The 26,648-nt window shown below is 48.6% G+C and overlaps 9 protein-coding genes across 9 annotated transcripts; 4 read left to right on the top strand and 5 right to left on the bottom strand.

The window, feature by feature from the left end:
* Window positions 1–655: 655 nt before the first annotated feature.
* On the bottom strand, window positions 656–3,038 carry KY384_008493 (uncharacterized protein; the record flags this gene model as incomplete). Its single annotated transcript, XM_044816982.1, has 4 exons — window positions 656–2,053; window positions 2,103–2,558; window positions 2,603–2,701; window positions 2,751–3,038. The coding sequence occupies 4 exons, from the start codon at window positions 3,036–3,038 to the stop codon at window positions 656–658; spliced, it is 2,241 nt and encodes a 746-aa protein (XP_044666347.1).
* A 1,961-nt stretch (window positions 3,039–4,999) lies between these two features.
* Window positions 5,000–7,857, bottom strand: KY384_008492 (uncharacterized protein; the record flags this gene model as incomplete). The annotated part of the gene is made up of 4 exons (XM_044816981.1): window positions 5,000–5,741; window positions 6,010–6,047; window positions 6,826–6,851; window positions 6,996–7,857. 4 exons carry the CDS (start codon window positions 7,855–7,857, stop codon window positions 5,000–5,002), a joined length of 1,668 nt encoding a protein of 555 aa, XP_044666346.1.
* Window positions 7,858–8,808: 951 nt separating this feature from the next.
* Window positions 8,809–9,894, bottom strand: KY384_008491 (uncharacterized protein; the record flags this gene model as incomplete). The annotated part of the gene is made up of 3 exons (XM_044816980.1): window positions 8,809–9,185; window positions 9,234–9,719; window positions 9,780–9,894. The coding sequence occupies 3 exons, from the start codon at window positions 9,892–9,894 to the stop codon at window positions 8,809–8,811; spliced, it is 978 nt and encodes a 325-aa protein (XP_044666345.1).
* A 287-nt stretch (window positions 9,895–10,181) lies between these two features.
* Window positions 10,182–11,332, bottom strand: KY384_008490 (uncharacterized protein; the record flags this gene model as incomplete). Its single annotated transcript, XM_044816979.1, has 3 exons — window positions 10,182–10,984; window positions 11,258–11,268; window positions 11,313–11,332. 3 exons carry the CDS (start codon window positions 11,330–11,332, stop codon window positions 10,182–10,184), a joined length of 834 nt encoding a protein of 277 aa, XP_044666344.1.
* A 74-nt stretch (window positions 11,333–11,406) lies between these two features.
* KY384_008489 (uncharacterized protein) lies at window positions 11,407–12,613 on the top strand (the record flags this gene model as incomplete). Its single annotated transcript, XM_044816978.1, has 5 exons — window positions 11,407–11,521; window positions 11,580–11,869; window positions 11,919–12,002; window positions 12,053–12,472; window positions 12,524–12,613. The coding sequence occupies 5 exons, from the start codon at window positions 11,407–11,409 to the stop codon at window positions 12,611–12,613; spliced, it is 999 nt and encodes a 332-aa protein (XP_044666343.1).
* Window positions 12,614–13,099: 486 nt separating this feature from the next.
* On the top strand, window positions 13,100–16,527 carry KY384_008488 (uncharacterized protein; the record flags this gene model as incomplete). Its single annotated transcript, XM_044816977.1, has 3 exons — window positions 13,100–13,478; window positions 13,557–15,464; window positions 15,515–16,527. The coding sequence occupies 3 exons, from the start codon at window positions 13,100–13,102 to the stop codon at window positions 16,525–16,527; spliced, it is 3,300 nt and encodes a 1,099-aa protein (XP_044666342.1).
* A 1,360-nt stretch (window positions 16,528–17,887) lies between these two features.
* On the top strand, window positions 17,888–21,024 carry KY384_008487 (uncharacterized protein; the record flags this gene model as incomplete). The annotated part of the gene is made up of 2 exons (XM_044816976.1): window positions 17,888–20,010; window positions 20,064–21,024. 2 exons carry the CDS (start codon window positions 17,888–17,890, stop codon window positions 21,022–21,024), a joined length of 3,084 nt encoding a protein of 1,027 aa, XP_044666341.1.
* Window positions 21,025–23,156: 2,132 nt separating this feature from the next.
* Window positions 23,157–23,774, bottom strand: KY384_008486 (uncharacterized protein; the record flags this gene model as incomplete). Its single annotated transcript, XM_044816975.1, has 3 exons — window positions 23,157–23,490; window positions 23,543–23,657; window positions 23,732–23,774. 3 exons carry the CDS (start codon window positions 23,772–23,774, stop codon window positions 23,157–23,159), a joined length of 492 nt encoding a protein of 163 aa, XP_044666340.1.
* Window positions 23,775–24,086: 312 nt separating this feature from the next.
* KY384_008485 (uncharacterized protein) lies at window positions 24,087–26,428 on the top strand (the record flags this gene model as incomplete). Its single annotated transcript, XM_044816974.1, has 3 exons — window positions 24,087–24,635; window positions 24,811–26,337; window positions 26,393–26,428. 3 exons carry the CDS (start codon window positions 24,087–24,089, stop codon window positions 26,426–26,428), a joined length of 2,112 nt encoding a protein of 703 aa, XP_044666339.1.
* Window positions 26,429–26,648: the final 220 nt, after the last annotated feature.

Below are 26,648 nucleotides of genomic sequence, written 5' to 3'. Positions count from 1 at the left end.
TTCTTATCCGCCGCTGCCAGTGCAATCCTCTCAACCTTGTTTCCCTAATAGTATGAATAGTCTTCTGATTTGGAATTGCCAGCGGTAGCTATACGTAACATATGTCCTGTCAGGAGTGCTCACTCTGCGCGCCATCCCTTTTTCGTGTTCGTCCATCCTCCTACTGATTTGGCTGTTCTCCGGGTTTAGATATTGGTATTTTCTTAGGCGTCAGCAAGGAACCTTCATCTTCTTAGAACCTAATGGGGCGATAGAAATCTGCGTCTTTGCCGCCGGTTGTGATGGAAAGTATCTTGCACTTCCGACTGTGGCAGCTATCGGGAGCCCCTCTTTGGTAATGGTAGTGAACAGAAGCAAACAGCACCATCGACAAAGACAGGCTGGTTCAGCGTATCGAAGAGCATTTGGAAGACTAGTAGCACAAAAGACTCAGAGTCGCAGGATAATTGTCCATTAATCATCAATATACTTAAGAGACATATCATATAGACGTCAAAGAATGACTTAGCCTCCCACTGAAGGACCGACCATTGGGGGGTATCACAATCAACACGAACTCAAAAAGAGGGGTATCTGTTGCCCATCCTAGCTAACCCATTTTCCGTTCAAACGCCATCATTCTCTTGGAAACAAAGGAGATATATTAATAGAAGATTCAGGCACTCAAGAACTGTTCGACCTCAGGATTGACTTGCTTGAGGCTGCTGGCGGAATTGGTTCGCCGGGGAGCTTTCAAAGATGAACCCCGCGGCACTTTCAAAGTGGATTTGTTGCGGTCTTCATGTTCGTCGTCCCCGTAATTGCTGTCAGTACCAGCAACACTTTGGTGTTCCATGTCGGCTTCGCTTGAACTTGCGCTCCAGCCACCACTCCCACTCATGTCCGTGCTTGAGGGCGTGCTCGGATCGGAAGTATGTTCAGGGGCAATGGTGGTGTTGATATCCTGAGGTAACGTGCGAGATACAGCACGCAGAGACGGAGTGGAACGAGAAGGTGTAACGGTTGCGAAACTGAAAGGTCGGGGACTTGCAGTCTCGGGCTCCGCGAAATGATCAAGCACCTCGATTGATGATGATCTGAGTGGTACTGGCGCCCTAAGGGGGATATTTCGCGCGAAGGACGTTCGCTGCGGACGGCTTGGTGTCACGCTTGAATTGCGACTGACTCTGAGAGGACCTGGTTTCAAACAGCTTGTTTGGATGCTAAGCTGACTGGTGCGATTGCGGCTCAAGGGAGGCCTTGAAGATGACGGTACCTCAACCTTTTTATTCGCCCACGGTGGTGTCCCGGCCGTCTGACAGCACAGAGGGTAAGACACGCCTTCAGTCTCCCGTACTTCACTCGGTACTCGAGCGATGCTAATCAGCATTTGCAACATTGCATAAATTAATACGAACCGCGCTCGGCGACCATCAGCGCACGAGACAGCAGGGCTTTCGATCATCGCCCAGTCTCTTTCAAAGCGTAAGTACTCGCGGACAATGTTGCTATTCATAACCTGTGAGTCGTTGTGATTGGTGGCTGCTTTGAGAGCAGAGAAGGCTGCAACCCTTCTCTCCTGCCTGGCGCGGCCCCAACCGAGAATATTGAAGATTGATCTGCGTCGATTCACTTGCTCTGGCAGCTTTGGGATCAAAGGAAGTAAATACGGCAATTGATCAAGTTTATGCTTTCGATCGAATTCTGAAAGGAGATCAGAAATGGAGGAGCAGTCAATGACATATTGCTCGTCTCGGAGGGACGCTCGAGACTCCGTATCGGCTAGGTAACCATAGAGGTTGCGGAAGTCGAGATACATCGACGAGTAGACCGATTTCGGCAAGATGCCGCTGGAGGTGATCCCAGCTGCCGGAGGCCAAAAACTATACCGCCCGACATAGAAGCTATACAGAAAAGATCTAAATCTCTCCAGCTGGAGATAAGCCTCTTTGCCCAACGCATCTGATAAGTCTTCTTCTAGGAAGCTTGTGAGAGACCTTCCCGCTCTCTCAAGTCGAATGTCCATTTCGATGTGAGCGCGTGTGATGAGGTTTTGCGAAGTACGAGAGACTTTCTATTTCTGATTAACTGTGCTACAAGGAGATCAGAACGTGAGATCCTACCTCGAGCTCACCACTTATCTCCAGTTCGTCATTCATGCCTGAGCAATGCACGAAGGCATCTGTCCATAGGTCGTCAAGTTCATACTTTTCCGCATACTGGAGCAGTGCGAGAGCATGATCCGGACAGTGCCTGAAATCCATGTATCCTTGATCCTCTACATATTTGAGGAGATCGTCCTGGTTTTCATTTGATATTGGTCTGTAGACGTGCATGCGCTCTTGGAGGTTGATGAGACCTTGGCCCAAACGTTCACCAACGAGTGGTTTTTCATACATCCAGGCAAAAAAATTCCTGGTGATGACGTGATACTGCAATGCTTCTTCTCGCGAATAGTGCGATGGCGCTGCGAGATACAAATCGTGTTGGGCATATGGCGAAGGTTCATCAAAGTAACCCGAATCTCTTGTTGCGCGCTTTGACTCGGGGAGAGCTCGAAGCTCCCTGGAGTGGGATCGCTGTAGAGGTTATCAAGCAAAGGCCCGCAGTTGCTGGCTTCGACGTCCGCCAGGTAGATGCGAAGTGAGGCGCCCCGCTTTGAACCGCCTCGTTCGTAGAAGTGAACAAGACAATCCCCGTTTGGGAGCCACAACTCGGGATCCTACCAAATCACATAAGCTTGAATCTGAGAGAGAGCACGGACGTCGTACCCTTCGGACGAAGTCCCATCTCTCGGTCATCCGCTGCACGCCATCCCATCGCTTCATTTCCTTCGCGGAGAGGAACGTGGGCACTATATCAGCGGTCGCTGTCAGGGTTGAAGTGGAATTTCTCCTGCTTGACTTGGCCAGATACTCGTCCAATTTGGAACCGCGACGTCTCAGAGGCGCTGGTGAGGTGTTCCTGCTGACCGGATTGCTCTTCATCAGTTTCGCCGGCCGTTCTCTCGAAGATGACGGCGGGCGAAGGGCTGATCGAGATCGACGAAAGGAAGGCATGGTGGGCGAGCTTGGGGTATTTGTGACGGTAAAGATGTCAATTAATAAAGGCGTACAACGCCATGCAGCATCCAGTGTTACTTGCGGTGGGAAATGATGGAAGCTGACGAGAGACGCGCGGGCATTTGATGCATTAATTTACATTATGATTTTGGCAGGGGGGATAGCTCCAGACACGGTCGACCATGAGGTCAAGAGTATCGGGCCAATTCAGCTGTATCATGACCACTGGGGCGCCTTTGGTGCAAGGTATGCAGGGTCTGGATGGACGGGAAGAGCATCGGCCGTGCGTTAGTGACATAATAAAAGATCGTCGCTCTGGCGAGCTAGAGGAGCTTGCTGCATTGGCGTGAGCGCTATCATCATGACGCCAGCCTGTTCGGTATAGCCGCTTGGGAGCTGGGAGATTGTTCATTGGTGTGTCTGGTAGGAGCTTGCCCAAAGCAACCAAGAGCATTTAGTCCCTTCCTCTTTCGTCGGCCCAGAGGAAAGCCGGCGATGGAACGAATCGAAGATGAAATGATCTGCAACTGAACTTGCTCTTCCCGTCCAAAGCCTCATCCGCCAACTCAGCCAACTTGGCTAGAAGCTCTTGTCCACGACTGCCCAGTGCCCCAAGAATGCGTGCATAAGCAAGAACTGAAAGACTTCATGCACCGTCAATCATGATCCCCCGCCCAAAACCTCTGCTTCCCTTCCAAAGCTTCCCCACCTTGTTATCGCTCCAATGATCATGATATGTGGCTGTCGTTTCAAAGAGCTCGGATGCAAGCTAACCGTTCGCACACCACGTCTCCAGCTTTTGGCATATGCAACTACTGCGGGGTGGCTGATCGCTGCCTCCAAAAAATCTCCGCTTCTGTCGACGAGGTAGTGGTGCGTTTTGCAATGGTGGTGTGGGACACGTTGAAAATCTTGTGTGGGGCTTCAAGCTTATTATTATTGAGCCTTTCTCGTTGACCGATTGGAACCTTCAATTGCGCGCTTATCCCCCCAACCTGACCATTCTGTGCAGTGTGCACTTGCACAGGGATTGCTGAAGCCTCTTCACCGCTTTCAGCATCCTTGTCTGCACAACGCATGCCGCGCTTCTTGCTGCACCAGATGGAGCATCACAATGCACACGTGGGTAATAGTTCCTATCTCGCCATCGTCACACTCTCTACCATGCCGTCCTAGGAGCTCTCGAAAGAGAGCATATCTTTCTATCGAGATCAGCGCTATTGCGGTTCACAACCCTTGTTGTACCTAGCAACGCCGTGGCGTCGTCGTATCTGACCCTCGTTGTCGTGGACCATACCACTGTTGGAACGTTTGTGGCCAGTGTTATCGTTGCTGTGATAGAAATTTTCATGTTGATATTCCCCAATGCTCGTTAGCCTCACGCCTGCTGGTTTCTGCCTCCAATACCGCAACAGATTCCCATATTGTCACTATATTGCCAATCGGGCAATCCCTTTCCCTTGATTGACAGAACTGCATTTGTGGGCCCATCATAGGTGCATGGCCTCGCATAATGGACCAGCGCTTGAGGTGGGGACATCTTCTGGTTGCATTCTCATCTTCTTCAAGCCATCACGAGAAACAGCTCCTTCGGGCGTACCCTGTCAAAGGTCTGCCAGAAATATACGCACAATGATGGAGAGTGGATTGGTACCACATAGAGTATAGGAAAGGCTCAAAAATGTCGGTGGCAAAAGAGGATCTGCTCAAAACGCCTGTCTTCTGCATAAAACTTGCTTGGAGAAGACAATCACGGTTGGCAGCTGTATCAACACCGATATTGTATGTTGTATAGCTTCCTTGGAAAAGGCAGGAAATGTTTGCGATATCCTGGGGAAACGAAGAAGTGATCAAGAATTTCACATCATGAAGGTACCCGTTTAGCAACCAAAAGCCCAAGATCTAGGTTTGATATATATTTTGGCAAGATTGGGCTGCCTCTACTTTGTGTACGTGGTTTATGGAGCTCCCGCTCCGACAGCCTCCGCAACCTTGCCTTGAGGTCGTACTCTCCCCTGGCTAAGCAACTTCTTGACATGTCTGAGAACGCTCTTTGCATCCTCTGTCATGTAAGCTCTACCCACCTCACCCAGTACACCCTCCGCGCCTCCAGTCTGCTCGTACCTCCCACGAACCCACTTCTCTAATACATTTCGCGCCCCTTCCTCTGCCTCTTCCTTCCCTACGGACGGTCTGCCCATTTTCTCTTTCATATCTTTGTCCAGATTATCGTTCCTGATCTTCTCCACCAACATCATCACGTCTTCCCTCTCTTCTTGACTCTCAAATTGCACCTGCTCCTTCAATGCCACACGTCTTGCCATTTCCCACAAGCCTGCCAACCTTCCTTTCCCACCCAGCTGATGCCCCAGTAGATCTTTCACCTCAAACTCTCTGGGCTCTACCTTATTGACGTGTATATGACTAAGAAACTCCGTGCCCTCCTCGCTCTCCCTGAAGGTTGGGGGCACGGACTCTGGGTTTTCGATTGCAGAGAAAATAAGAGAGTCCATGTAGTCCGCCTCCGCCTTCTTCTGGGCCTCAGCCTCGGCTTCCTGCTCCGGCGTCAAGGATTCAACCTCAGATTCTTGCTCATCGTTGTCGATCTCTCCGCGCTGTTGACGCGGCGCGCTTTTGCTACGATTCGAGCTGCGATCGCCCCGATTGCGGGGGCCTCGGGATGAAGGTGCAGGTCTCGACCTGTTTGTGGGGGGCTGCTGTGCTGTTCTTGGGGTAAAGGGGGCTTTGCTGTAGCAGGAGGACGAGATGGCTCTGTGGAGCGCTCGGCTGCTCTTTGGCGAAGCCTCTCTTTTATCGCAGAGGGAGCTGTCGCTTGGATTGATTGAAATGGGGAGTCTCCTCTCTCGTAGCGAATTCTGAAGGGCGTTGCTCCACTGCTGGAAGGCTGCACGGTAGAAATTGCGCGAAATTCAGAGCTTTCATAAAGATTTTTCATCTCGTCCGAGACGGCTTGGAGGCGGTGCGAGCGAGTGCGTGGAGGTTGATCTGCACCTTGAGGTCATTAAGATTGAGAAGTAGAATTTAACAATTAGATGTATAACCTAACCATTTGACCTTGCGATCTCGTCCCCATCTTCCTTCCGATTTTGGGCTGGACCGAAGCTATTCGAGAAGCGGGCGCTACATTGGACTCTGATGAGCGGTTTACCGTTGCTACTTGCTGAATGCAAACGACATTTGTGCATCCTTAGGAAGGAGACCAGATAGAATAATGCGTGTCAGTCTTCTTATGAGCTGATTGAAGCACGAAACAGCGGTAGCGTGTGAATGCTCTGGAGGCAATGGAAACAATGCAACCCTAGTTGATGCATCGAGAACAGTCCAAATACTTCCCAGTCTAGTTTACAAATAATTCAAATGAGACGTTCTCGCTCGAAATGGGGACATATTCGTCCACTACGGTTGACTACAAATCCTCATGAACTAATATAGATTTACCCAACGCCTTTGGCGGAGGTCTGATCTTTAATCCATCCTGGTTGAATTGTTTTGGGCATATCACAGGACTCCAGGACTTTTCATGCGGCAAAACTCAACAAATGTGCATTCTATCTCTCCTAGAAGCCTTGAGGGTGAATTGCCTGATATTGATGTCATTCGCGAAGCGTTTAAGGCATGCTCGCTTGGGATTTAAATTAATTCATGATCCATGAATAACGTCCTAACAAGACGTATTCAAATGCGCGATTGGGGAAATAGATCATGAGAACTAGTGACGAAAGATTAGTCCTTCATGTGTGAGAATTGCTTGCCAGCAACATACCTTCCAACGGCGTCCACACGATTGACCTACAAGTTAAACTCGTCAGCACTCACTGACTTATCTCCCAAACTTCACATGCAGAGTAAGAATGACTTTGCAATATTGAATTACAGCTCTCCAATGCTGCGATCGCACGGCCAACGAGATTTGATGAAAGAGCCACCACTTACATTCGCAAAAAGTGGTCATAGGTTCATCAGCACTCCGTGTCTGCGCCTGTGTGTATGCGACTGTGTTCTTGCCACATTTAGGATTCTTGCATTGTATCGCCGTACTAATGCTTTTTTCCGCCTGCGGCATTTGGGCCTCTTTCATGTTCTCCTTAATGAGGGCATTATCAGCTAGACGTCTCTCCTCGCTTTTCAGCTCCTCGGAGCTCATTTTGACCAGCTGATCAGGTTTGATCTCGCCGTCAAGCACCTGTCTACGCAATTTGCTGTTCGACTTGTTCTTTAGGTTCATGTAAAGCGACCGCATCTTGGTTGTGTATCCGGCATTCGATTCGGGTCCAACATGAGCGTATCCCGCGGCTTCCACAGCGACGGCAACATTGAGAACTTCAGACGCTGGGTCGGGCGACATGAAGCATAAACCATTGTACAGCAACCCAATGCAGTTGTCCCTTGTCGCTTGGTTCGTCTTTGCCGTGTTGATCTTGTCTTTCTTGAAGTCTCGTTGATCTAATGGCACACCTGGCTTCAACTTAGTGCCATTTGTAGGAAGCGGCGATGCCGTTCCTGACGTGATGCCCTTCTTGTCTGAAGCAGGACTTGATCTGCCACTCTTCTGCTTGTCGATATCATCTCTCCATTTCTTCACGATCTCGCTAGCTAGGCGGCTGATTTTAGGGTCTTTGTGTGCTTTCGATCTATTAACAATGACCCCGATCTTCGTCTGTCGAAGGAGATCCTCGTTGGGTTTAACTCCCGTTCTAAGATCGTTCAATATTTTAATGATATGGTCTGAGTTGGCGTTGGCAGCTGTGGCTTTCTGGAGGTCCTTAGACTTCTCTTGAACTTCTCTGAACTCCATAGTCGCCTAATAGCCACGCCAGGATACAACACCCCAATGTTCAGCTCTTTTCCAGGAGCAAAGTGACACAATCCAACGTCTGTAAGGTGTCGGGCCAAGGTAGTGCAAGTCAGATGTCACGCCGTGGGCGCCATCACTCAGAGAACAATCGCAGAAGGCGTCCAAAACCCTGCGAATCGCGTAGTAATACAGACTGAAGATCTATGAGAGGCCCCAGCAGCTATGCACAAGTGCTAGGGTTGCAGAGCGAGTGGAATCGTAAGTCCACAAATACGCAAAGAAAGGCAAAGACAGATTCAAGTCATTTGGCCCTCATTGTCTCCATAAGCTTTCAGACCCCCTGCTTAGGGGGAACTAGCGCCCTTACAGGGGCCTTCCAAAATCTGGTATTTTTGACTCAAAAAAACCAAAATCTTGCGTCCGCTCAGGTAGATTACATACACAGCCAGAAAAAAGGAGCTAGACCGTACTTTACAGTAATTTTCTGTTTAAAGAGTCTAGCTTGCTTAGAAAAATCTTCAATCAGATCACCCTGGTCTCCCGCACCCAATTTTTCAAGTTTTGAATATCTCTCTTCGCTCGGTCTAAGATTCTATAGAAAACTCGCGCCGAGCAAAGAGAGATATTCTAACCTTGAAAAGTTGGGTGCGGGAGACCGGAGTAATCTAATTGATTTTCAAAATGGTTACGAAGCTCAAAAACCAAAAATACGGACTTTCCGGAGCCGGCGCCGCGAGGCGACTAAGCCTTTTCTGGCCTAGCTTGCTAGGCTAGCACGCCTTAGGAGGCAACAAATTGGAGTATTTGGGGAACTCGATTGATTATTAAATCTTTGATTGAAAGAGATATCGCGCTTCGGTATTGAAGTGTGAGATTGTCCAAATTATCGTTTAAAAAGAGTCATCTATGGCGCTGAATTGAGTATTATATATGTGAATTTATCATCGTTTTTCATTGCTCACTTCTACCCTCTTCCGCTTCTCTATCCCGCACCTTGCTCTGATCTGCGTGCTTCACAGGATCGAAGACGTAGATTGGGAACTCGAGAAAAATTGTACGTTTCAGGATCACAGGCATTTTCACATAAAGCTGGGGAGGAAATGGAAGAAGGATGCTCGTTCGCTCTGTCCAGCGCTTGTATTCTTCCCAGTTGTTGCCGCTCTCATACCTTTTCTTCGCACCAGGACGCTCCTGCAGGGGTAGGCCAGAGAGGAACATGAGGAGCATGGTCAAGAAGATTGGGCCAAGAATGGAGGCGTAAAGCGCATCGTACGCACCGCCTCTGACATAGCCGTAGGCTGCTGGTGACACCGCTATCATGAAAATCGCTGTATTGTGTCAGCCATGTTCAGTCATAAGGGACACGTCTAGCTCACAAAATTGCATGATGATTTCTCCGAAGTAATTAGGATGTCTTGACCACGAAAAGAATCCGACGTCGCAGACTTTGCCCTTGTTGTTAGGGTTACTTCTGAACCTATACTTCTGCACATCGCAAACACTCTCCATGACAAATCCGATTGCGAAGAGAATGACTCCAGCGATGTCTCTTCCAGTTCCGAACCTCGGTTGGGAAAATTGCGTCACATTTGGGCTGTTCAAAATGGTCACTGGCAATGAGACCGCCCACACCCAAACCATTTGGAAGATCCAGAAGCCCAAGAAAGAGAAGAACTTGTCGCGTTTGTCGTCAAAGCGATCATCTTTGCCTGTTTTCAAGATACGAAAGAGTAGAAAGCCAGAGAGGCGGGCGCCCCATATCATAATAAACAGCGAGTCGATGATTTGGCGAGCATTGTGATGGCCGGAGAATGCTAAGGTTATGATTGCGAGGACAACGAAATTGGTGCCGCCCGCAAAATCTGATTTGCAAATTAGTATATGCGTCAGACGTACAGTTAACTCATTGTACAGCGACATACCAGTTAATTTGTCGAATTTGAAGGTCCAAGCAATGGAGAAGAAGAACAATTGGTAGGCAATGGTAATAAGAAGTGTAATGGCAAGGTAGTAATCATCGAGGGCGTGGACTTCCATGGCTCATGAATGTGCACTTTTGGAAAACGGGCGCATGAGGGCCGGAGCCCACATCTATATATGTACGGCCTTTGGAGGCACCGTGTATTCAGGTCAACATGCGAATACGACAACGTCATTGAGGCTCGGGATGACAGCCTTGGCGTAAAAGCCTCCTTATGGTTAGTCGCGCCCTCCAGCGTAATGGTCATCCAGCCGATTATCATTGCATTGCACTACTCACTACTTGCGACTCTTCATCAGAATTGACTCCTCTATTAGTAATCTAGTATTGTTGGGCTAAATTCTTACCGAGCTTGCTTAGCTTGACGCTTCTGTTGACGTTTCGAGAGAGGCTTCTGTGCGTTTGCAATGACTGCAGACTCTTCATCGAAAGTATCTGCTTTCCTCTTATTCTTTCCTACGCTCCCATTCGAATTCTCCAAAGCCGGGTCTCTTTCAGGCTCTTCTCCTCCGTGCAAGACATCGATAACCCCTCGGTAGCTCCGTCTTTTCATCTCGGCCTGGACTACGACACTACGAGCTTCTCTCCCCACTGCCTCTGTACCTCGCTCCTGAGGCAAACCCCACAGTGCTGCTAGATTAATGATGTCTGCAGGACTGCGACACGCCAATGCTTCCTTCGCTTCGCTGCTGATAACAATGCCTTTGCCACGTGTGGCACGAATCAATTGCGTAGCATTGCTGATCAGGTTTCTTCTGGAGGCGCCGCCATCAGCATTGAGCACGCCTGGCCCATAGCATATTTCAAACTTTATGCCTCGTTCAAGAGCAGACTTGATTGTTTTGATTGGAAAGTAGAAAGGATGTCGGATGCTAAAGTCCAATGATATAAGGTCGCACTCTAAGGAATAACATGCTAATTGGAGAGCCTTCTCTGTGGTAGGTCTCAATGCAAACAAGTCGTACGTTGTGGACAACTGCGGTAGTCGATAGTTCTGGCTGGGGTCTGAAAGAAAAAGGGTACAGCGCCGGATGATCCTTAGCTTAGCAGGTGGAGTGAATGGTAACGGGTTTGGTATTTCGTTGGTTATCTGGGCTGGGACCTTTCCGGTGATTGAGAATTCAAGAGCAATGGTAGTGTAACCCACTGCGTCCCTTTAGCTTTAGCCTACGAAGTTCGGGTCCCTGCTGTTGACTTGCGTTCGGTAAGAAAGCGTAGTGTTTGTTGCAACTCTGCTTGATTGACAGTATATGGAACATTTAAGTCGTAATACATCTCGATTCTCTCCCCGATATTGACACCGGGCTGAAGATGTCTTGCGTGTCATGTTGGATAGACGGGCGAGGTCGCCCAACTGCGCCAAGCCCAAATTCAAACCTCAGTTCCCGTGTCAAAGCTTGCTAGGAAGATCTATCCCACCTTGAAGTTCTCTGCGCCAACCAACAATGAGATTCTAAAGAAACATTCAACTTACGCCAGCTTCAAAGTCAACATATTTCTCCATGACTGTCAATAGAAGAGATCTGCCCTGTCCTTTCAGCCTTGCGCCGCTCCGAAGATAGAGCGCAATGGCCCGAGTCTATGCCGATGTGAATCAGCACATGCCCAAGTCTTATTGGGAGTATGATAGTGTCATTATCACATGGGGAGTCCTAGAAAACTATGAAGTCGTTCGGAAAATAGGTACCTACGTCATACGATATCCCGGAGCTCCTCTCGACGACCTATGCTAATGGATTAGGGCGGGGCAAGTATTCAGAGGTCTTTGAGGGCATAAATGTTGTGAATTATCAGAAATGCGTGATCAAAGTCTTGAAACCAGTCAAGAAGAAGAAAATAAAACGGGAGATCAAAATTCTGCAAAACCTTTCAGGCGGGCCCAATGTTGTTGCATTACTGGACGTTGTCAGAGACAGCCAGAGCAAGACACCATCGTTGATCTTCGAGTACGTCAACAACACCGACTTCCGCAGTCTGTACCCCAAGTTTGGGGATTATGACGTGCGTTACTACATCTTTGAGCTTCTTAAGGTATAGTGAAATGCCCGCAGAGAGCTGAAGCCTCTAATCTCTTTTGTAGGCCTTAGACTTTTGTCACAGCAAGGGGATAATGCACCGAGATGTCAAGCCACACAATGTCATGATAGATCATGACAAGAGAAAGGTCAGACTGTTTGACCCTGCACCATGAACGTCCTACTGATTGTGTTGTAGCTGCGGTTGATAGACTGGGGTCTTGCCGAGTTCTACCATGAGGGCACAGAGTATAATGTTCGCGTTGCATCTAGATACTTCAAGGGCCCCGAACTTCTCGTCGACTTCCAGGAGTATGACTATTCTCTTGATATGTGGTCTCTGGGCGCTATGTTCGCGTCAATGATCTTTCGGAAAGAACCCTTCTTTCACGGGAATAGCAACTCAGATCAATTAGTGAAGATCGCCAAGGTCTTAGGCACAGAGGCCTTGTTTGAGTATTTGGACAAATACGAAATCGACCTTGATACTCAGTACGACGATATTCTAGGCAGGTTTCAAAAGAAGAGTTGGCACACCTTTGTGAACCAAGAAAACCAAAGGTTTGTCAGCAACGATGCCATCGACTTCCTAGATAAGTTGTTGCGTTATGATCATCAGGTAGCGCTCCCCTCCCTCATTCAAGTACCGCCCCATCTAATGTCCGTACAGGAACGACTTACAGCAAAGGAGGCAATGGCTCATCCTTATTTCACACCGATCAGGACTGCAGCGACAGCTTCCAACCATGTTGCAAATTGACTGTAGTGTTCGCGATTCGTTCCACCAGGTGGGACGTCAAAACGCAATTTCATTTGATCATCAATGATCAAAACTCCTCTTTCATAACGTCATGAACGATGTTCGACCTCCTTTGCGTGTGATTTCGTCATAAAATCTGCAGAAGTCAGAAGCTTCTACTTCGGGGCAATGGATGATATTGATGAGCATGATATTCAGGGTACTATCTAGATACGTAGATACGAGTGGATCCACGATTGCATGACCTTTGCCTACACACAACGAAATCATATTTCATTTGAACCCCAAAAGCATAGAATTAGCATGTAGGGTCACTGATCCCGTGACCAATATCAGAAGTATTATTTCGCGAAATCGGCACGTGATATCATCGTGCATTTTCCTACCCCTCGACACCTCAAGCGGAACCCACCGATGTGACTCTCTTATCATCGGCCCATGCGCCGTTTCTTTTTGAAACCCTTGTTTTCCAAAGCATTCGCGTCCATGGCTCTCAATCCAGCTTCGCACAACCCTGCCGGCCTCAAGACCGGTCCGGCTTCTGGCCAGCCACCAGCAGCATCTGCAGAAGCGACGGCCGCAATCATCGGGTCGGCGAAGGAAGATCTTATGGGGCAACACGATGGCGGACATGATAGAGGAGACAAGGAAGCTGGGACTAAAGTGAAGAGCGCAAAAGAATTAGACAAGGAGAAAAAGAAAGCCGAGAAGCAAAAGAAATTCGAGGAAAAGAAAGCAAAGACTACAGTAGCCTCGGGTAGCGCAGAGCTTTCTAAGAGCAAGGAGAAAAAGGCCAAGCAAGAAACCGTGAAAGAGGACGCTTTGCCGGAATACAAGGAGCCTACTCCACCAGGGCAGAAGAAGAGTACGTTGGTCCCCCCCATTGAAACCCTTACGCATTGGCAACCCCCTCTCCCGAACATCAAGTCTTAACGTGATATAGTTCTGCAGTCATTAGATGACCCTTACCACAAGGCATATATTCCCAAGGTAGTTGAATCAGGTTGGTATGCATGGTGGGAGAAGTCTGGTTTCTTTGAGCCTGAATTAGGTCCAGACGGAAAGATCAAGCAACAAGGGTCTTTTATCATTCCAGAGCCCCCTCCCAATGTTACAGGAGTGCTGCATATGGGCCATGCGTTGCCGAATGCGCTACAAGATACCTTAATAAGATGGAATAGGATGCGAGGTCTGACGACGCTCTGGGTCCCTGGTTGTGATCATGCCAGTATATCCACCCAAACCGTCGTAGAGAAGATGCTGCGGCGGCAGGGTATCTCAAGGATTGATCTGGGGAGGAAGAAGTTCCTTGAGACAGTTTCCGAGTGGAAAGAGGAGAAGAAAGACAATATAAATAATGTCATCCGGCGAATGGGTGGGTCTCTAGACTGGACCCGGGAGCGATTTACCATGGACGAAGGACATACAATAGCGACGGTAGAGCACTTTGTACGGCTACACGAGGAAGGTCTGATTTACCGCGCCAATCGACTCGTCAACTGGTGCACAGCACTGAACACTGCAATTTCAAATATAGAGATAGACAGCAAAGAGCTTGAAGGACGAAGTCTTCTCAGCCTCCCAGGTTACGACAGAAAGGTAGAATTTGGTGTTATGACGCATTTCTATTATACTATTGACGGGAGTGACGAAAAGATTGAGATAGCGACTACTCGGCCTGAAACTATGCTGGGTGACACAGGAATTGCCATCTGCCCTACAGAAGCTCGGTGGAAGCACCTCGTTGGCAAGAATGCTAGACATCCTTTCATCAAGGATCGACTCCTCCCTATATTTACTGACGATCATGTTAAGGAAGGACTCGGGACTGGTGCAATGAAAGTGACACCAGCACATGACCTTGCCGATTATGATATAGGCAAAAGACACAATCTAGAGTTCATCAACATTCTCACTGATGATGGCTTGATGAATGAAAATACGGGAGATTTCAAGGGCATGAAGCGGTACGACGCGCGATACAAGGTCGTTGAGGCTTGGAAAAATTGTGGGCTTTACGTTAAATCGGTGAATAACCCCATGGTGATCCCAGTTTGTCAAAAGACTGGAGATGTGATTGAGTACATTCTTAAGCCTCAATGGTGGATGAATATGCGAAGTATGGCGGATACAGCAATAAAAGCAGTTGAAGACGGTGATATTGCAATCAAACCCGAGACGGCAGAGAGAGATTATCATCGATGGCTTAAAGATATCAATCCTTGGTGTATATCAAGACAGCTATGGTGGGGCCATCAAATCCCAGCTTATTTTGCTGTTGTTGAGGGTGAGCCAAATGATCGTTCCGATAGTTCACGGTGGGTAGCTGGCCGTTCAAAAGAGGAAGCAGAGCAGAAGGCGAAGGCAAAATTCCCAGGTAAAGCCCTCAAATTAGAGCAAGACGAAGACGTCTTCGACACTTGGTTCACCTCGAGCTTGTGGCCTTTTTCAATTATGGGCTGGCCTAAAAACACCTCGGACATGGAACTTTTCTACCCAACGTCGCTACTTGAAACGGGTTGGGATATCTTGACTTTCTGGGTTGTTAGAATGGTCATGCTTGGCATCAAACTCACAGGGAAAGTGCCTTTCAAAGAAGTATATTGCCATTCACTGGTTAGAGACTCAGAAGGCCGGAAAATGTCAAAGTCCTTGGGCAATGTTATAGACCCTATTGATGTGATGGAAGGTATCACTCTTGAAAGACTCCAGCACAAATTACAGACTGGGAATCTGGACCCGAAAGAATTAGCAACCGCAACCAAATGGCAGAAATCATCGTTCCCAGATGGTATACCAGAGTGTGGTGCTGACGCTCTACGCTTCTCATTAATTAATTATACGACTGGAGGTAAGGCAAACATGACGAAAATTTGTTTGAAAGACCGTTGACAAACGCAGGTGGTGATATAAATTTCGACATCAAAGTAATGCATGGCTACCGACGCTTTTGCAACAAGATCTATCAAGCTACTAAATATGTCCTTGGAAAATTACCGCCCGATTTTAGGCCACTTCCATCCGCTACAAAGAGCGGCAAAGAAGCTGTTGCGGAGCTGTGGATTCTACACAAGCTCACGACCACTGCTGGCCAAGTTAACAAGGCGTTAGCAGCCCGCGAATTTTCCGACGCTACTCAAAGTTCCTACCATTTCTGGTACAACAATCTTTGTGATGTCTACATCGAGAACTCAAAGACAATCATTCAGGATGGCACACCAGAGGAGCGTGAATCGGCGCAACAGACGCTTTACACAACCCTTGAGGGTGCTCTCACACTGATTCACCCTTTCATGCCATTCCTTACGGAAGAGCTCTGGCAACGTCTACCTAGAAGACCAGGAGACTCATGTCCTAGCATTGTCAAAGCAGCCTTCCCTCAGTATGACAAAAGCCTTGATGATCCGGCTAGCGAAGAAGCATATGAGCTTGTCCTAGGTGTCAGCAAAGCAGTTCGAAGCCTTGCCGCGGCCTATGACATCAAAGATAATGCTATCATATACGTGAAGCCTCATTCCTCTCAAGCTTCAGACACGTGCAAGGAGCAGTTGCCATCAATAAAGAGTCTTGGCGGCCGGGCTACCTATGGATCCTCGTCTCTTGTTACCGTTCTTTCATCAGACGACGTAGATCCGAGCGGCTGCATTCCACAAGCCGTTGGGGCGTCTTGTGCGGTCTTTCTCTTCGTGAAAGATCGCATTGACATTGACAAGGAGATTGAGAAAGCGAAGACACGAAGAGACAGATCGAGTGAGACCATTAAAAAGCAACGAGCCATCATCAACGGTGACGGATGGGCAAAAATGAAGGAAGAAGCACAGAGGGTTGAGAAGAAAAAGTTGGAGGATGCGGAAAGCGAAGTCGCGTTACTAGAAGGGTCTATATCGCAATTCCAGCAGTTGAGACTTGATTGAATAAGTAATAGAAGAGTCTTGATTCCAGACACCCCTCAACGGGTCAAGCCTTGGGACCGAGACTTTCGTACAAAGCGCAGTGGGACTGAATCTTGTAAGTCGCCTTTAGCTATGTTCGAGATACAGCGGCATCTCAAGGCTAGTAAAACCATGAATGAGGCCATTAACATACAGTCGAACTGCAAAGGCCACCAACACAGGTACACTGCTTCTTCTTGCCCGAGAATTGATGCAGTCCGTGAGAATCGTCTTTCATCTCAGCCTCCGCGCGGCTCTGATCCGCGACTTTGTATCTGTCGGCGCAGCTCATCAAAGAAATTTGCGCCAGACGCCATTGCGTTAGCTTCGGAACGTCAGCGTCCACAATTAGTTTCAAACGGAGGGTTGTCAATCACATAAAGGTTGTGCTCCACTTGGATTTGGTTGATAAGTGGATGAAGGATTCTGCCTAAGTTCACTCGAAAGCACATTGAAGCCTAGGTTCTTTCAGCGCGCGTAGATGATAAGAGCACACTACAAGTATACTTTGTTCTAGCATCATTTTGACTTCACTGGAATTGAAGGTCGAAAAATTCTGTCCCAGTGTTGGTGTGACAGGGCTCGAATTAGCATTCACAGAACCGCTCGGTATCATAGACTGATTACGAGGTGGACCATTTTTTGTCCACGTATTGGCAGCCATGAGAGAGCTTGGGTGTGGTAAAAGTGACGCCAAAGCCAGCGAATTCGAAAAGACACAAAACCCCCCGAACGCGTTTATGCTTTTATGTCCGACGGTATCTTCCGTCGGGCCGTCTGACGAATCAGAGTGACTCTGTCGATTTTCAGCCCTATCATTTTGCGTAGCTCCGAACCTCACCTGAATCTTGCTCATGGACGAACTTACCTACCCTTGCATCGTACAGTCTCTTTGATGCGTGTACTTTAGCCATCGAGGTAATGCGAACAAGTACATGACGAAACATCCACTCTTTCCCTCATTTTTAGGCACCCGATGAGTCAAGCCACTACCGTGCTACGCGCAGGTCTCGCCGCGTGTCAGTTGCTTATAAATGGCGCCAACTCCAACATCGACCCCTCAACAATTCAACACTCGAGGTAGATCAACCAGACAATCATTCCAGCGCGCATCTTCAGCCGAGAGTCCCCCAGCGACCGAACCTCCACTGAAGAGGCGTAGATACATACCCGGAGGACCAGGGGGGGAGGTCGATTCATAGCAGGTGAAGATGGAAAACTTTCGCTGAGAGGGGCAGGCCCTGCCACTGCGCCGAGACCTAGGGTAGATCGGATCAATATAACGAATACTACCCAATCGATCTCCTCTCCTCGACCTCGTAGAGAGAGTCGCAGAGAGAGAATGCCGGCGAGACCACGAATCAGCTCTGCAGCTGCTGCCGCGGCTGCTGTTGCGCATGGAGACGGTTTTAAGCCGCGAGAAGAAAGAGGTTGGGAGGAATTTCACCAAGACCTAGATATCGAAGCCAGCTTCCCAGTATTCTGCTCCTACGAAGTGGATGGCATCAAGAAAACCCCGCTGAAGACACCTTCTGAATTATCCGAGGCAGTACGTCAGCGACGACGAACGCTCGATGCAGATGGCCGTCAAATGGTAAATGGAAATGGGCGCCGAACACCTTTGGCGCAGGATGAAGCTTACAATTCTACGTCACCCAACGGTACGCCCAAGAGGCGACCAGGACGTCCTCGACGAACGGAGTCCATGCTAAAAGGCATTGGCATCTCTCCTGATGTACCAAAGCTGATTCCTCCGCCCGGCTTCAACCCACGAGAGAAGCTCACCTTGCCTAAGCCTTCTTTTCGACCATTAGATCCATTTGCGACATTCGAGGACAGGGAGGAGTTTGTAGATCAAGCAATGTCAAATGTGGGATATCAAGAAAGTGAGTTGTGGGCCCGACAAGGATCATTGATTCGCGTCACAGAGGGTAACATCGAAGACGACTTGCTCCTAAAGACAAAGCAAAACGACAAAGATGATGGAACAGGGATTGGGCCAGTAGGAGTTGGTAGAGTCGAGTATGACATGGATGAACAAGATATGTACTGGCTGAATTCCTATAATGAGTCACGACGAGAGGAGGAGGTGCCTGAGATCAAACCGTGGATCTTTGAGGTCGCAATGACCAAGATTGAGAAGGAATGGCATGCGCTCGAAAAGCGCATTCCAAAGCCGAATCCCAAACCTCCTCAGACCCATCGCCCGCGATCTAGCTCAGCAGCTGCGGTCAACGGCGAATTAGCACATGGTGAAGAACAAGACACCAAATGCGCAATTTGTGATGATGGAGACTGTGAAAATACCAACGCAATCGTCTTCTGTGATGGCTGTGATCTTGCGGTCCACCAAGAATGCTATGGCGTACCTTTCATCCCGGAAGGTCAATGGCTGTGCCGTAAATGTCAGTTGATCGGACGAGGCACACCTACGTGCATCTTTTGCCCAAATACGGACGGCGCATTCAAGCAAACAAATGCATCAAGATGGTCTCATCTCCTCTGTGCTATATGGATCCCCGAAGTCTCCATTGGCAACGCTACCTTCATGGAGCCAGTCATGGATGTTGAAAAGGTACCTAAGCAACGATGGAAACTGACTTGTTATATATGTCGCCAGAAGATGGGAGCTTGTGTTCAATGTGGTAACAAGAATTGTTACATCGCGTTTCACGTTACTTGTGCAAGAAGAGCAAGACTGTTCTTGAAAATGAAATCAACACACGGTGGTCCAGCAAGTCTCGATGCGAGTGTCCTAAAAGCGCTTTGTGACAAGCATGTGCCCGCTGAATGGCGCCGTGAGCATGACGTTGACCGTGCAATCATCGAGGCAATGGATTATTATCGCTATGCTATGCGCGGCAGGATGTGGGCAGATTCTCAACAGGCTGCTTTGACGGCGATACCACCGCCTCCGCAAGATCCACTGATGGAAGGGGCCAATGGGGAAGAACCATCAAGCTCGAAGATCACACTCAAACTGGGCACAAAGAACGCTAATCGACCTCCGCCCCCCAAGATTGTCTGGAAATTACCATCGGGTGCTCCCGTCATCCCACAGGCTTTGTACAGCTCTATAGAAAGCTCTTTAGTACGATTCACGATCAAAAAACGCAAGGAGTTCGCCGCAGAAGTCTGCAAGTACTGGACTTTGAAACGTGAAGCACGGCGTGGTGCGGCGCTTCTCAAAAGACTGCAGCTGCAAATGGAGACATTCACATCAATGGAGATACCGAGAAGGAATTTTGTTGGCATGGGGGCTGCAGGTGGGGTTCGACTACAAAGACGTATCGATTTTGTAGAGACGCTGGTGGACGATGTCAAAAAGATTCGAGAGATTACAGCCAAAATATTGGAGAGAGAGGGACAGAAGCTTGAAGACGCCAAGATACTTGAGGAAATTGTAGACACCATCTACTTTCCCCTGGCTCCGCTCCTCTCTCCTATTCTGCAAAAAGCCCAAACGTCAGTGCTCAACCTTTCCATATTCTTTTTCCTCCGCTAACATTACGCTTTAGCCTTGACAATCACGGTGCTTTCGCAGAAGGCTTTAACGATATTAGCAACAACATTGAAAAGCGGACGTACCCCAATATTTTAGAATTCGCAGATGACTTCGCTTCGACAATTGCAAGCACCATCACCTCCTCCGCCGTAGTGGACGGATCAGACCACTCGTTGCAGATCAACGGCCTAAGCCCAATCAAATCGAAGACTCACCACGCCAAAAAGGAAAAAACAATAGCCAAGCGGATCGTCAAAGGCGTGCAAGGCTCAATCGAAGATGCGATTCGAAAAGAATGCCAACTATCGAAGACGTCCCATGAAGGAGAGATCCAAAGACTGACTACACTTCTCGACAACTGTCTTTGTGGTCGTCATGAGCCCCTTCCAAAGAGCGGAATTCAGGAGCTGCCATTGACTAATGGCGACTCGTTTCATCTGAATGGCCTAGTGAATGGCGATACAATTCACGAAGAAGGGGCCGACTCTGTCAATGTCCTGCACGGCAAATCTTCTACACCTACTCCCCAGACTCGCCGGACTTCAATGCGAAGTGCTGGGCGCCGTCGACGAACAAACAGTAGTCTTGGCTCTGTCCACTTACCTAATGGGGTTTCCAATACGCCTTCTAAGCCCGAGACTTACCGAATCACTCGTTCGTCTACGTCTTCGAGCGTCAATAGCGAGAAACGGCTTCCCCGCAGCGGTATCCCCTGGTATATGGAGAACTTCCGACCCGAGGGCACGACGATCCAGGAGGAACAGTGGAAGGGTAGAGACTTGGTGGACAGCGAGCTTCTCAGTGATATGGATGAAGAAGAGATGTCAGGGTTGGTGGACGGTGGTCACAGCAATGCGAAAACGGCTTTTAGCAGGGAGGAAGAGGAGGCTGCTGCTGCTGCGAAAGCGGAGGCATCGGCGAAGAAACGGAAGTTGGCGAGGAAGAAGGCTAGTAGGGGGTGGACCAAGCGATAATATATGATAAGGGTATTTTTGGGGTAAGCATGGTGTTTCGGGCAAAGACAGGTCGCTTTGTTTAAACATGCATGAGGTTGAGATGTCACATGGCTGCAAGGGAAATATGTATATTATCACGCCATAAGAAACCGAAGGTGAATTTGAAGAAGACAAACCCAGCATGCTATGTACGTAGTATGGGGGTTACCTGCACTAAGCACTAGTCCTTACACCCTCACAAGCTCCCTTCTTTTGGATCTTTGCAGTGACGAGCTCACGTTATCACGCACTAAGATTTTGATCGCGAGGACAACATCTGCCCCTCAGCTAGGTGCCTCGAATGGTGAATCTTGTTATAAGATTGCTCTTCATGATGAATGAAGCGGATCAAGACAAACATGTTTTCAGACTCTAAGGAGAGCACTATTACAGAGTGAAGCAGACTCACAATGAGAAGACTAATGAGTTTTCGGTTATCACCTCATCTAAGGTGCACTGATTGGACGGAGACCATTCGCCTGGCCATACGTAGTGTTGACGTGCGCATTTCCAGGGATCAAAGACACTTTGACGGGGGAAAGCACTCACCTCTAAGGAATGACCATAACTTCTCTATTTACATCCTGCATCCACCCAGATGTTAATAGCTCGTTCCAGGCCCCAATGACTCTCGCCGATGGTTTGAGGCAGTCAAATGTCAAAGAAGCTGCATTGTTAGAGGATATGACTGATGCGTACTGAGTTGACAGTCTGGGGACTGAATAAGAAATCTTGCGGGGTCGAAAAGGCTGACATGCCGAGAAAAGGCGAAGGAAGGTACAGTAAGGGTTCGACATAGCTGCGAGATCCAACAGTATGAGCCAGACTGCAATGCTATCCTGACAAAGAGTATGGGAGAGCAAGTTGAGCATAGACTGGAGGTCAAGGAAACAATCACCTACCTACTAGCTTGCGCCGAGAACCGTAGGATGCGACCATGACCAATGTACCGAGTAGTCAATCTCATGATTGAAGAGCGATGAAGTGGGTGACTGCATTACAGAACTATGCTGATGTCCTCTGAAAGCAAGCGACATTTCTTTCGCCTTCGTCATTAAAAATTTGATGGTGTAGGCGGGCACATATACAGATGCTGACAATTACGAAATTTGATGGGCATATTGAGGCGAAGCGTGAATCTGGGTCGTGGCAGTGAGAAAGCTGGCGAATTTACGTTGTAAAGGCCCAGCTGAATCATATGACGTTTAGTCGCTACAGGTGGAGCTGATGAAAGGCGATTTGGCAGACGATAGTAATACAATGAGATTGCAAGCTGATTAGATGTCCTCTGTGCTGATGAGGAATGGACCATTTGATGCGCCATCTGCTGGTTGCACGCTCAATCTGAAGAAAAGTATTTCCGCCGACTTTCGAACTCGATATATCAGGAGACTGATACGTAAAGCCGAAGAACTGCAGATGCTGACTTCACTGAATCGAATCTGAAAGACACGTCGAAATCTGATATCTAAAAGAAAGCCGACTCCACCGTCACAAGTCGTAGCAAAGCCGCGATCATTGAGATAAATGTCTCGAGCCTCTCTGCACCGAAGAAAACCTGCAGTATGTCATTGTACCCTTCCACCGTTCTTGATCAGCTCTTAAGCCTCGAAAAATTAGCCTGCTAGGTGTTGGAGGCGTATTATTTGGCAGAACGCTCTGCACCTGGCTGTATTAGCAGGCAATCTCAAAGGTGGGAGTACCTATCATCTGAAGGATAGTCTCGGTCTCTACCTCCATAAGGCTCCCTCGAGGGGGCATCCCCGTAACTACGTCCACTGTCGCGTGGAGGATAGTCTCTGCTGCGATAATCGTCTCTACCTCCGTAGCGGTCTTCTCTCCCAGATGACGCATAACGGTCAATGCCTCGCGAGCCATAGTCGTCACGACGACCGTAACCTGATGAGCGAGAATATCGGTCGTCATACCGAGAGCCACGGTAAGAATCATCATAACGACCGCCGCCGCCGCCACCACCACCACCACCATATCCACGAGAGCCTCCGCGACGATCGTCATATGACTCGTAGCGGCCCCCACGACTTGGAGGCCCGCGACGGAAGTCCTCTGTCACTACACTTAGTAGATTCGGCCTCCAGATCGACGTTAAACTAACCTCGTTTGGGAGGTCCGAAATATTTGCCTGGCGTTGGGGTTCGTGGACGGGCACGTCTTGCCTTCTCGATGCTTAGAGTGCGACCCTCGATGACTTCACCCTGAAGGCCATCTCTCGCGGCGTCCGCTTCTTCAGCAGTTACCATCTTCACAAACCCGAAGCCACGAGACTCATGCGTGTGTGGATCTTTCATGATGGAGCAGCCTTCGACAACACCGTACTTTTCGAACAATCGTGATACCTCAGCCTCATTCAGGCGGGGATGTATGCCAGTGACAAAGAGATTAGAGCCTGGGTTCACAGACTCTCCACCATTCTGCGGTGGCCCTCTAAAGTTAAATAGTGAGCTTAGCTGATCAAGCCTTGGGTTCAGTCGCTTACCTTGATTCCATGCGATCATTAGGCGAGGCACTCCTATCACGACCGCTTCGATAGTCATCATCGCGCTTCGTGGGTCGCGGAGATGCGCTTCGCTCACGTTCATAGCGTGGTTCGTCTAGGAAAATGAGCTCTTACTCTTTGGTGGAACAGAAGGCGCTAGGAAGTAAATGAAACAATAGGCGGACATACCGTCGTAACGTCCGTTGTCATTCTCGTACTCCATGGACGCCATCTTGGGGTTTTGCAGAGCTAATTGAAGATATTACAAAAAGCTGATGATGATAGGTTGTGGGGTAGCTAGGCTCGACTGATGAAGAATATGAAGGTGACTTTCACGTAACAATCAGGGAGGAGAAGCAAGGCAAAAATAAAATTGTAGTTATTACTTTGACGCTATACTTGAAATAGGTTAGCTCTAGCTGGACGGCAAAAGGTATTGCCGAGTCCGAGCGAACGAAGACTCATGTGAGCTGTCTTCGTGACACCTTGTGACAATAAACCTCCCACGTCTGTATTCCTCTAAATTAAACTTCCTGCACGTCTAATGCCACAGAAAGGCCCTTCGCCGCCCACAGGGTCGCGGTCCAGACATTCCGCCGGGCTTGCAACAAGCCGACAAAATAATCGAGGTGGCATACAGAAACGTGGAGCAGCTCCACGAGTTGACAAGGATGGCGATCTTGCCATGAGTGGAGGTGATTCGGCGCCAAGACCACCGAGAGCAGGCAAGAGTGGACGAGGAATCACAGGTCAGATCTCGCGGCAAAACACACCAGAGTCTCTAAACAATCGAGTCTCCTCAAAACCAGCCAAGACCGGCATAGATCCTGAAGCTATACAAAAAGCAGTCCTGAAACAACTAGGATCGAAGGCACCACTGCCGAAAGCATCCAGAGTACGACCATCTGCGAAACGAACATTTGACAATCCAAGAGAAGGAAGGCCGCCGCTGCAGCAGATAAAGGTGTGGGGTCTGAAACAAAGCAAGGCAGCCGTGAACCCAGATGGTGGAATCAACGATCTCATAGCATTTATCGAAAGGAAGGCCTCAAATCCAGACGCACCAGCGAGAGAAGCAGTCAAGATTAAAAAGGTATGTCTAACATTGTGTACAGCAGGTCATCGGGAGCTCCGATACCGCAGCCAACTTTCTGGTCCGCTTTCGTTTCAAGCAAATACCTCAGAACGACGACAGAAATGCGCCGATATTGCCTCTGATTGACTTGCAAATTTCAAGGTCTGAAAAGTCCTTGCTAATAATTGTATAGTCGCGCATGGAGGACGATACTTTGATTGTATCTTTGCGGTCCGAGGATGTAACTAAGGTCTTAAGGATTAACAACTTCCTGTTTGCTGGGGCGAATCTCAGGATTGAAATCGTGCCTGAACTCGACGGCTCATCAGGCAAGAATGACGAAACGGAAACTCCACAAACGGTCGATGTGCTTCGAGACTTTCTCAGTCGTCGGTATAATGCTGAAAGTAAGCTGCTGGACCTATCACAGATGGGATCGGATGAGAAGCTCCAGAGTATTGGCATGTTCAACACCACCTCACGGGAATCTAAATTTTTTCCAGCATTGATGAAAATTTCCGATAGCTTTTTCACCTCCAACAAAGACAAGGAAGATGCTGTTGTCAGTGTATCTCTTGCTGGCAACGCACTCGTCGATCTCACTGCTGTTTCGGCGCTCTCACAAACCTTTCCCACAATCAAAAATTTGGATCTTTCAAACAATCAACTTCCGAGCTTGAAAGCTCTGGACGCGTGGCGCTGGAAGTTTCGCAAGCTAGATTACCTGCTGCTTTCAGGGAATCCTATTGAACAGACAGAGCCAAACTTGCAGGAGGATCTACTGAAATGGTACCCATCATTAACAATTTTCAACGATGATGTAGTACGATCACACCAGGAAGTTCGCGCTCGTGATAGCAGCAAGCTACCTCTCGCGACACTAGGACCTAATTTTCGAGACGAAGCATCTATAGGTGAGAATTTTGTCAGGCAATTCTTCCCGCTTTACGATTCAGATCGAACAACTCTGGCCAACGGATACTACGACAGCCAATCAGCTTTCTCTCTTAGTGTAAACACCTCTGCACCGAGAGACCCAAATAAGGACGCTGCTCAGCAGGTAGCGAGTTGGGAGCATTACATCAAACGCAGTCGAAACCTTGATAGAATCTCACACGTCTCCGGTAAAACGTCACGCCTTTACACTGGGTCTCAAAGCGTGTGCGAATGCTTCAACTCGCTTCCTAGAACTAAGCACCCTGACCTCCTCACCGAGCCTCAGAAATGGTGTATCGAATGTCACGCCATACCTGGGCTTCCCGACATATCTGGACAGTCACCGAGAGGGGTTGGTGGTCTCATTGTGGTGATCCATGGTGAATTTGTTGAGCACGAACTTCCTCCAGGTCAGCCAAAAATAATCCGAAGTTTCGATCGGACCTTCATCTTGGGCCCTGGAAGTGGCATTGGCGGGTTGAGGGTCGTCTCCGACACTTTTGTGCTCAGAGCTTATGGGGGACATGAGGCGTGGAGGCCGGAAGAATCAGAATCATTACAGCAAGGCACTATGTCTTCGGCAGGGACTGGAGTGCAAAGAACGATAGGACCAGGAGAAGCTAGGGTTCCCAACGGTGGAAAATCAGCTGAACAAGTGCAGAAGGAAACTCTAGCGGTTGAGCTAAGTAGATCGACAGGAATGACTCTGAAATATTCGGCTCTGTGTCTCGAGCAGAGTGGGTGGAATTTGGAAGGAGCAGGCGTCACTTTCGGTCAAGCTAAGGTAAGCAAACAGCCAGTTCTGTTCTCTGGAAATGAAAAAGCTAAGGTCTTCGCAGGCGAACCTCCCGGCGGAAGCTTTCAACAAAGCATGAACGAATGCACAAATGAACACAATATCTACATCTATAGGCTGTGATAGAATTGTTAGTCAAATGACGAAGCCACTCCAGGTATTGAGATTGAGAGGCTCCAAAAATCTCAGCTTCTCTTAGTATGACTTGTAAATAGAAGTGAACCTCAATCATCTTTGAATCAAAATTTCCCAGTACTGGTCTGCGTTTGACGATCTTGATATTATAGCTTCCCACTGCT

Source organism: Bacidia gigantensis (assembly GCF_019456465.1).
Source record: "Bacidia gigantensis strain McMullin 20006 chromosome Unknown contig_295, whole genome shotgun sequence".
In the NCBI taxonomy this organism is placed as follows: Eukaryota; Fungi; Ascomycota; class Lecanoromycetes; order Lecanorales; family Ramalinaceae; genus Bacidia; species Bacidia gigantensis.
This window is presented reverse-complemented; position numbering and strand designations above follow the sequence as displayed.